General features: G+C 32.8%; 3 protein-coding genes across 3 annotated transcripts in view; 1 reads left to right on the forward strand and 2 right to left on the reverse strand.

Annotated features, from left to right (window-relative positions):
• LOC112904001 (SLIT-ROBO Rho GTPase-activating protein 1-like) overlaps positions 1–2,710 on the forward strand; it is a 3,750-nt gene extending 1,040 nt beyond the window's left edge. The window contains exons 2-9 of the mRNA XM_025981623.1: positions 316–499; positions 608–773; positions 845–1,066; positions 1,158–1,286; positions 1,393–1,614; positions 1,941–2,219; positions 2,288–2,558; positions 2,619–2,710. Coding sequence (XP_025837408.1) covers positions 363–499; positions 608–773; positions 845–1,066; positions 1,158–1,286; positions 1,393–1,614; positions 1,941–2,219; positions 2,288–2,558; positions 2,619–2,710 — 1,518 coding nt within the window. The 5' untranslated portion in view covers positions 316–362. The remainder of the gene's footprint in view (positions 1–315; positions 500–607; positions 774–844; positions 1,067–1,157; positions 1,287–1,392; positions 1,615–1,940; positions 2,220–2,287; positions 2,559–2,618) is intronic.
• Positions 2,711–3,328: 618 nt separating this feature from the next.
• Positions 3,329–4,864, reverse strand: LOC108740514 (protein tipE). Its single transcript, XM_018474854.2, has 3 exons — positions 4,488–4,864; positions 4,001–4,278; positions 3,329–3,716 (listed from the first exon to the last, which is right to left on the reverse strand). The coding sequence occupies exons 1-3, from the start codon at positions 4,786–4,788 to the stop codon at positions 3,486–3,488; spliced, it is 810 nt and encodes a 269-aa protein (XP_018330356.1). The 5' UTR covers positions 4,789–4,864; the 3' UTR covers positions 3,329–3,485.
• Positions 4,865–5,676: 812 nt separating this feature from the next.
• LOC112906770 (dihydropyrimidinase-like) lies at positions 5,677–8,681 on the reverse strand. The gene is made up of 4 exons (XM_025981630.1): positions 8,458–8,681; positions 7,093–7,372; positions 6,624–7,039; positions 5,677–6,217 (listed from the first exon to the last, which is right to left on the reverse strand). Exons 1-4 carry the CDS (start codon positions 8,494–8,496, stop codon positions 5,981–5,983), a joined length of 972 nt encoding a protein of 323 aa, XP_025837415.1. The 5' UTR covers positions 8,497–8,681; the 3' UTR covers positions 5,677–5,980.
• Between the last annotated feature and the right edge of the window lie 1,438 nt (positions 8,682–10,119).

Below are 10,119 nucleotides of genomic sequence, written 5' to 3' on the forward strand. Positions count from 1 at the left end.
CCTCTAATATGTCTCTGACTAGACCTTCATGCCTGAGAAGGTGTCCTACCAACCTATCTCGCCTATTTTTTATTGACTTCCATGGAGTCCTCTGTTCTCCTATTCTTTCTAATACCTCTTCATTTCTAACATTTTCTACCCACGTTATCCTCATCATCCGCCTATAACACCACATTTCGAACGCTTCTAACCTTTTCTTTTGCGCCGCGCCCACTGTCCATGTTTCGCACCCGTACAACGCCGTGCTCCAAACATCTTTAACAACCTTTTTCGAAACTTAACTTATTAAATTTTGTTTTTTTTTTTTGTTTTTAGATATTAGGCTTCAGCTGAACGAACAATTACGATGTTTAGATTTACGAATGGAAGCTCAGGTAGCCCTAGTAACAGAACTTCAAGACTTTTTTCGCCGTCGAGGAGAACTAGAATTAGATTACTCAAAAAATTTAGATAAGCTCGCCAAAAGTCTTCAATTGCGGCATAAAGAACAAAAACAAAAGTGAGTAAAGTAACTGACTAAATTAGAGGATAAGCCTTAGATCGTGATAATTTAATTGAGCAAAGGATAATTGAGGGTATATTATGATCATTGTAAATTTTCTTTTAGAAGGGAACAGTGGCCACTGTTTTCGAGTTACGCTTGCTGGCAGCAATTGGTGACCCAGACGAAAAATCTGAGTAGAGATCATGCGGTACTATCAGAAGTTTATTCTACCCATTTGGTTAACCGCTTAACTCAAGTAATGGAAGATGTACAAAGAATATATAAAAGGGTATGTAAACCATTGTTAATTTGGATTTTTTTGGGGAGAGTGTAGTTTTTATACTATTTTTTATGTTTCAGTGCCGTGAAATAGGATATGAAACTCACGAAGAAATATTGCGAGTGTTACACGAACTCCATACTACAATGAAGACGTATCACAGTTATCAAGCAGAATTACGACAAGCAGAAGTTAAATTAAGGGCAGCAGAAGCCCAAAGAGGAAAATTGGAGCAAACTTTATCACAAGATAAATTAGATAGATCAAAAAAGTATAAATTAATAGAGAAAGAAGTGGTTAAGGTAGATATTCATCACTGATTGTGAATGTTTTTGCCAAATTTTATTATATTTGATAGAATGGGGTATATCTTACGTACGTAATCTTTTTTAGCGGAAAAATAAATATACCGATGCAAAGTTAAAAGCCTTAAAGGCGAGAAACGAATATATTTTATGTCTAGAAGCATCGAATACAACAATTCACAAATATTTTGTGGATGACTTGTCCGATCTTATCGATGTAAGTTCGTTTATTTGCGTAACCATTAAATATTTTGAAGACTAGTTAAATTTGTTTTCTTAGTGTATTTTAAACCTCAAGGTAAATTATTTTTAACAACTTCCAGTGCATGGACTTCGGATTCCACAACTGTGTATCTAGAGCTTTACTAATGCACGTTTCGGCGGAAGAAGGTAGGCAGAAATCTGTGCAAAGTGGATTAGATGCCCTCTCAGCTTGCATTAATTCACTCGACTCCAGACTTGATAAACAAAGGTTTCTTGAGTTTAACCATACGGCTTTTATGATTCCTAAGAAATTAGAGTTTCAAGGACAAAAGACTGATGATGTAAGGTTTGCAATTGTTTTTAATTTAATCTTGCTCGATTAGTCGGTTACATTTTGATATCGCGTATATTCGACGAGTCGTCATAATTTTTCGGGTCACATACAAGACATTTAATTTAACGTAAATTAGAAACAATAATTTCTTTGACTTTGGTTTAAAACACTGATTAATTTTTTTTCTGTTTTAACTATTACTGTAATGTGTACATAGATGTCGTTATTCAAACATACTGCAATAAAAATTTACAATATATTGCATTCGTTTACTTTTATACACATAATAAAATATTTGAAGTGCAATACGATAAATAATTATTCAATTTTTAGCAATCCCCTGAACCTGAAATACAAAAAGTGTTGCACCAAGAAATGGAATCGCGCCTTAATCAGCTTCAACAGCGACTTACAACGTTACGCACTGAATCCGAAGAAGTTTGGAAAACATTAGAAACAGCCGAATCGACACTATTAGAAATGTTAAATGCAAAAGATTATGATTGTAGCGGATTTTTTAAAGAAAATCCTATCCCTCCAACCAAACCATTGGAAACAGTTTCAATTAAACAGCGAGCTGATAGACAAGAAACGGAAGAATTTTACTTAACCGTAAGTTTATTTAGATTTATAATTGTGTAATTGGTCTTGGTTATTAAATAAATAACTTGATATTTTAGAAATTCCGAGAATATATATTGGGCTCAACTCGAATTGCTAGATTGGATGCAAAACAAGAATATATAAGACAATCCTTACTAGCAGACAGCCCAGAAGCGAAAAGTCCCCCTGTAAAACACGTTAAAACCCCTCGACGAAAGCGCATAGGACGATTACAGATAAGTGGGCAACCTAAGTTATTTGGTGGCTCCCTTGAGGAATATTTAGAAGCAACAAACCAGGAAATACCCCTTATAATGAAATCTTGCATAAGAGTCATTAACCTTTATGGTAAGCCGATTTAAAAAACAAATAATATAATAATAACTAGTGTTAAATATTATTTTTCAGGATTGCATCATCAAGGGATATTCCGTGTCTCCGGNTTTGAAAGACGGAAACAACGGTCTACATATAAAATAATGTATTTAAATGTAGGTTAGGGTAAAATCTTATAAAATTTGTACAGAACAATATGTTGGAGAAAATCTGATAACATTAACTTCAATCTTATTACTATTACTTAACTTTTTTTTGACATTTTTATACTGAAAATAATAAACTTAATTAAACATCACATCTACAGTACTACAGTAGTCATCACAGCTAAAGGAAAACATCATAACATATTTGTAGAAGTTGAAATTCCTACAGTTAATATAAATAGATGAATAGGTACATTTACGCAAATATCTAACAGACAAAATAGTACATTAAGAAAATCATAAAAGGAATAATTGCCTAAAAAATGGATATTTGAATAGTCTAAGAGCCATAAAAATTTAATGAAATCGAAACTGTTCCAACATTTGCCAGTGCTGAGATCCTTTCGTGTATGTACTTAGTGTAAATTTTAGCAATACTAATGTACTGTGAGGAAAGTTGGCTAGCAGAATATTAAAAATTGATCCCTTTCTTAAGGAGTCCCATAAAACCAAACCAGATCTCAGCAGCAGCTCTTAGACTATTAATATAATTTCACATACTGGGTGAAGCAAAATCATTCCTATGTATTTATTGTCTAAATAGAGATATCTTCGTTTTATAAATTGAAAATAAATGAATGAGGTAATAAATATATTACGTTAGATACTATAAATTTAACCAGTTCTGTGATGTGTTGTTTAAAACAGGAATAATATTAATTGATAAGAAGAATAAAGTTGGGCCAATTCCTTTTGGCTCACCCTGTACGTGAATTAGACCGAAACGCTAACATCACATGTTACGTATAGCAACAAGATCAGAATGATGACTAATAGTATGATGAAGATCAACCCCAGTGCTTATAGAACCGTCACTAAAGTCTTGGTGCATGCGGGACCTTCGCACTCTCTTATGGTGCGCTACTACGTGGCATCGGCAGTCACAGTGCATAACACATAAAGCAACTGATGTTGCTAATGTTATCACGAACGGCACGGCGAAAAAATGAATTATTATAGCCACCTAAAAGAAAAATTACGTTAATATATAAATAAAGTAATATCTTTTTTAATTTCGAGCACACTTAAAAAAGTTGTGTTTGCTCTTTAAATGTATGCTTGAATATAATAAGCTAAAATAATCTGACACATTTAATAACTTCTGTAATTGACCCTTTGAAACATTTTTTAATAATATAAGGAAATTAAAAATATTTAAACGTTTGAAACATTTAAAAGCTATCCATTTTATGGAAAGAATCTACATTTGTTTTCTTTGCAGTGTAAAAAAACGTTATTTTAGTTTACCTGTTCATCTTTATCGTAGTGTGTCAAAACGAGTGTACGATTTTTAAGTGAATGATAACAGGGGTAAGTGGCACCCTCGACTCCGTACATATCTGTGAAATTGGCACACGTGACTTTCGGGGGATACCCGCATCCCTTAATGTTCACCAGTAATACAGCATCGTTGACTTGTTTTGGAGTTGGTCCTGAGTCGTTGTAACTGACGTAAATATGGATGCAATGATATGCATCACTTGTGCACCCTTCTCTGCAAGAACTCCATGAACAATTGACAAGCCCTAAAATTATTTATGATGAAAACACTGAAGTAGAAACGTAAACAGAATAAATTAACTATTTACAAATACTTTTCTAAATAAGCAAGCAATTGTTTATCAACTTACAGTAGCTATGCAAAAAAGAATATAGAAATTAATTTTACAATTAAATACTCGATGCTAGTAATAAATATTTTATTGAGTGAAGTAAAAAATGTAAAGTTCCTTACCGACGAGTTGGTCTCTCCTGGTTGTGATGCAGGTAACTGGCTCTGGGACAAAATTGGAAGCGAGGGTTGAAATGGCAGGGTCGACGTAGAGCGGTACCAAGAATAGAAGGGATGATCCTGCCGACATGGCAATGACGGCCAACACGCTGGTTGAATAGAAGAGAGCATTTTCCCTACAAGACCTTGCAGCTGATGCACCGGTTACACTAGCTTGTTGAAGAGCTAACTCTTGCAGTTTTTGCTTTCGAAGGAGCTCTTCTTGGTTGTCTAGGAGCAGTTCAGAGCTGCTGCTCCTCATCATTGGTCTCTCTGGGGCATCGCCCGAAGGGTCACAAACGCAGCGTTTTATCACTGCGTCGTTAAATGACGCCGATACTAATAGTACTGCAGCTGACCGTGAATACTTGAAACGCACGCGCCAGTTTCCACCCTCTGCAATCCCTGCTGCCCTACATTACGAAACGATTTGGATACTTACATTCTAGAATCAACATACTGCTATAGGGTGGGTGAATTATATTCTTTTTTTGGTCGTTTATTAAATTAAAATGAACATTTTCGCTATTTTTCCTTAAATGGATTTATAGATTCGAATGTCGAAATCAAACTTTAAAATTAAGGGAACTAAGAAGTCCCAAATATTTCGAACTGTTTTAGTTCTTTTTTTTACACAAACAAGATTAAATATTTAAGTCAAATTTCCAACGGAACATTTTATGGTCGTTTTATCTCTATTTTACACTAGGGAGTGTTTGATTAATTTTTAAAATTGGTCCCCCTTTTTGTCAGTAGGTGTTTGAATTATTGATTTTCATTGGCCAGGTCTATAACACCATCTAGTGTCGAAATTTAAGTATATACTAAAGATACAAAAAGAGAATTGTTCGATATTCTCTATGAAGAGATCTTTCTATCAAAAATATGTTTAAAAGAGTTATAACTTTTTATTGCCCACATTTATTTTTTATGTCTTTCTAAATACGTTCTAATTTATTGATTTTTTTTTAATACCGACTGCTGAGCTCAAATAAATAGCATTAAACAGGCATTGACGAAAATTGATTAAGTGTCCAGAGAATTAATTAAAAATTTTATTGCTGCGGAGGACACACCGACTTGTTCTGTAAGGAGTAGGATAGTTATATTTGACACATGCGTCACATACAAAGGGACGTTTACCTGTACTTAAAAATGCTTGACTCTACACTGATGCATTCAATACATATTAAAAACACTTTAAAAAATTCATTAACATTACAAGAATTTAATACTGTCGAAAGACGACTAAATCTTAAAATACATCAGATTATTTAAAGAACCTCCTTCCACAATGTAGGTATGTTAAGCTAGTTCTAAAGACACACAAAGGATAATGAGAGAGCATAAAAAAGAAATATAATGATAGTAAAACCAAATGCCAGGGATAGCAGTACAATTAAAGCTATTTATTAAAAATAACTAAACAAAAAAAAAAACGTAGAAAGAACAGAAACTTACTGTTTCAAGTAATTCATTAAAAACTGAGGGGTGGTGGGGTCCGGCCGAAGAGGAGGACTCAGCACATAGCCAGCTGCGTGATGGAAGCATTTGTGTTTATAATGTGAACCATCAGTGGCTAAGGCAGCTACTAATGTTTCTCCATAAACTTGAGAACCTCTATCACGAGCAATAACCAGTGCTTGAGCTGCTGATTTGCTCATCACATGCACAATATACAGAGGACAAGCTACCTATAACATGCCACCAGAGCCTAACGTATATATATTTTAATGTATACTGACTAAGTATCATGCAAAACTTTAATTAAATTCACACTATTCTAGTGAATAAGCAGTGCCAGAAAATGGTCTTAACATTGAAAGCTCAAGTGGTGCAAATTTTATTTACCTCAAATAAAACTAATTAATTAGCTGAAGTGAAAAATAACGACATTTGAGAATGAAGAACAAAATTATGTATTCATAAAAGTCTATCAAGTATTTTACATGAAGATAATTGTTAATCTCAAATATATAGATTTGTAGTAGGTACTGAAATTCTTAAAACCCCAAGTTAGTTTTCTTAAATTTAATCAAATTTGCGATAGTATTGTGGATAAGGTTTCTCATGCGTTAATACATAAAAAATCGCATATACCTGTTTAGCTATGACACAGGCACGATTTACAGCTTCAGCTTCAATTTCTTCAGGTCTTGAAAGTTCATGCCCTTCGGGACCCGTTATTCCCTTTTCTAATAATCTTTCCGTGTTCTTCTCAATAATTGCTCCATTTTCTGCATGAACAAGTGCTATGGCACCTAATTTACGAATATATTCAAAAGCAGAATAAAGTTCGGAGTCGTCAAGTCTAAATGAATAAGCCATAAACATTTTAAAAGAATTAATCCCATATTTAGAACAAAGAATTTCCATTTCATTCTTGACTTTATGGTCCCAACTAGTAATAGCGGAGTGTAATCCATAATCACAACACACCTTATCATCAGCTTTCTGGCGATATGAATGGTAAGCATCGATAAGAGATTCGCCCTTTTTAGGAATTACAAAATCGACTGGAAAAACGCAATCATTTAAAATCAGAATTATTTTGAACCAGTTCTCGTACTTATCATAGTTGTTCCTCCAGCAATGGCAGCTTTGGTCCCTTGGTAAAAGTCATCAGCACTAACAGTACCCATAAATTCAAAGTCTAAATGTGTGTGGGGATCTATGCCCCCTGGGAGAAGGAATAGCCCCCTTGCATCAATCGTTCTGGTACCACCTGGTATAATGAGATTTTTACCGATTTCTTTAATGATTCCGTCTTCAATGAAAACATCATTTTCTGATATACCATCGTCATTAACAATTCTACCACTCTTTATTAAAAGGCGGTTTTGAGAACTCTGAAAATAAATACAGTTTTGTTGCTTATTTTGTTACAGTATTTGAAATAAAAACTAGTATTACTAACGACAATACTTTTTGATCACACCTCATATTTCATTTCCTTATTCCGAATTTAATGTGCGTGTTTGAAATATCATTTCCTCTAACTTATTTTATAGATATGTATTCATATTAAGGCAGGTATGCTATTCTGCCAGTAAACAAACATACAATGTACATATATTCTAATATAGACACATAAACTTATGTTAATTTTTGAGACTGTATATGAGGATAATTATTTGAATTAAACCGGAAGCAACTTCATATTATGTATTGCATACAGTAGTAGCAGTAATAGCAATTATGTAGCTGTAACTCCCTTTAAACAAAATTATTTTGTATAACAATATTTGAATGATAGAAAATATTTGCAGAGTGCTTAGAGCAAATGCCCAAAGGTTTAGACACTTATCTGCAATTTTTTTTTATCATTACTCTACGTATATTGAATATCCAAGTTGGTATGGCATAAAAATAATAGATTAGATAGGTAGTCTAATTTTTCTCAAAAAGAAACATAAATTGGTACTTGGTTTATCAATGTTATGAAATTGTTGTTAAAATGGTATTCATTGACAAATATAGGTAGGTACTTAATAAAAATTATTTTTATCTTATCTACTGTAAAAGTGTTATTTAGTGACTCCCAACTGATTGATACTGACTTACATTACAAAATTAAAGAACGGCCAGGTATCTTCTCTACTGAACCCTTTAAAATTATTTAAACTACAGTAAACAGTAAACGACCTGATTTATAAATAGTTCATGACCCGGTACTACAATTCGTAAAAGAAAAAATAAAAGAATAACTGTTTAGATAGTATATGTAATTTAAATAACCGTAAACAAATAATTCTTCAATAACAATCTTTTCAAGTCTAAGGTAGTTAAAACTAAGTAAACTTACACAGTCGGTCAAGTAATTACCAAAAATGTATGAAAGTAAATAAAGACGTGCAATTAGGTAAAAAATACAACTACCTTAACTAACTAAATGCTGACCCCAATTTCTAAAAAAAAAACAAACTAAATTTACCTGCAAATGAATGGGAACCTTCTTCACAGGAGCACTCATAACGATTTTTTGTTTTATAGCACAAACTGTACACACGAAACTTCAACTGTAACGATTCAACGACTTCGGTACTTTTAATGAGTGATATGACGTAATTGCAAGGGGTGTCCTGAGAATTAATTAAAAATTTTATTGCTGCGGAGGACACACCGACTTGTTCTGTAAGGAGTAGGATAGTTATATCGGAATGTCTTTCTATCTTTTGCGATTTGCGAGTCTTATTCAGACAGGCACCGCATTCTTCATTGGAAGTGTTCACTTGAATCCTGCTTATTAAGTAATACGTTAATCAAAAACAATAATCAGCTATTTAATTTATACAATATACCTTACTACTAATACTCTTTTTTGAGTATTTGAATACATATTGAATATTATAATTTTTTTTATTGGGTACATTAAACATTATAAAAAATGTAACTAACATTATGCAAGGAAAGTTAATTTAATTTCAATTTTTAAAATGTAAGTGTCAATGTAATTTTTTGTAATAATTCCTTTAAAATTATATAACACATCGTAAATAACTTTAAAAGAAAAATATAAAGCCTACATAATCTATGCAGCATAGTTGAAGACTACCTAAGATCCATGATCCGTTCTATGATTGGTAACTATGAGATATCTATGATTTTAACTGAATGTATAATTGAAGTGGAGGGGTATCTGTAGTCTATTTCAATGGGTAGTATATATTTCTTTAATCTATGGTTTTAACGGTCACAGCAGGCAATAGAAATAAAATGCATAACCTTATTTATTTAAACGTCAAGCTGTAAAGAATTTGTATTACTTAAATTGTTTAAAAAGTATAAAAATAATGAAAAATTAAAAAATATTAGTCAGTTACCGGTATGTTTTAATTATACATTAGTGAGAGCATCAATGAATAAAAATTTAGTAACAATGCCGGTATACCCGGAGACTCCTCCAGAGGTATTGCACCATTTTTCCTTGCATTTATTGTGCAATAAAACAGTTCTTTTATAGCATATTCATTCAAAGTCTATTATTGTAATTCACCCTGGATCCCTTAATCTGAGGATAGGGAGAGCTTCTGACTTGAATCCTGTAACAGTTTTACATGCAGTTGCCAGGAAACGTTTAAAACTTGGTTATAAATATCAAGATTCCTTTTTACCATCTAGAGTTGCTGTGGTATGCTTCTGCTATCTATTTCATGTTTAATGATTAAACAGTACATTTTTTGGTAGACCCAGGAAATGGAAGAAGCAAGACTTCAAGTTTCTCATACTTTACAGTCTTGCTTGCAATCTGACGGAAGAAGGCGTTATGCAACACCTCCTCAACAAATTGCAGCATTCAATAGGCGTGTTCAACCAGAGGTTTTGTCTACAACAGGTGGAGAATGGACTAAATTTGAATCTGATGTTATTGTGGGAAATGATGTAAGAATTTACTTCACATATTGTATAACATATACTAGTGGATATTATTTTATAGATATTAAGAATTAATTCTCATGAAGATTATAATATACATTTTCCATATCGAAGAGGTGATTTTAATATTCATTCTGGTCCTGGGGGCTCCATGACTGCAGTTTTGGCTGATTTAGAAACTATTTGGAGTTATGTTTTAGAGACTAACTTTAATATAGAT

The sequence above is a fragment of the Agrilus planipennis genome, unplaced genomic scaffold (assembly GCF_000699045.2).
Source record: "Agrilus planipennis isolate EAB-ADULT unplaced genomic scaffold, Apla_2.0 scaffold179, whole genome shotgun sequence".
Taxonomy (NCBI): Eukaryota; Metazoa; Arthropoda; class Insecta; order Coleoptera; family Buprestidae; genus Agrilus; species Agrilus planipennis.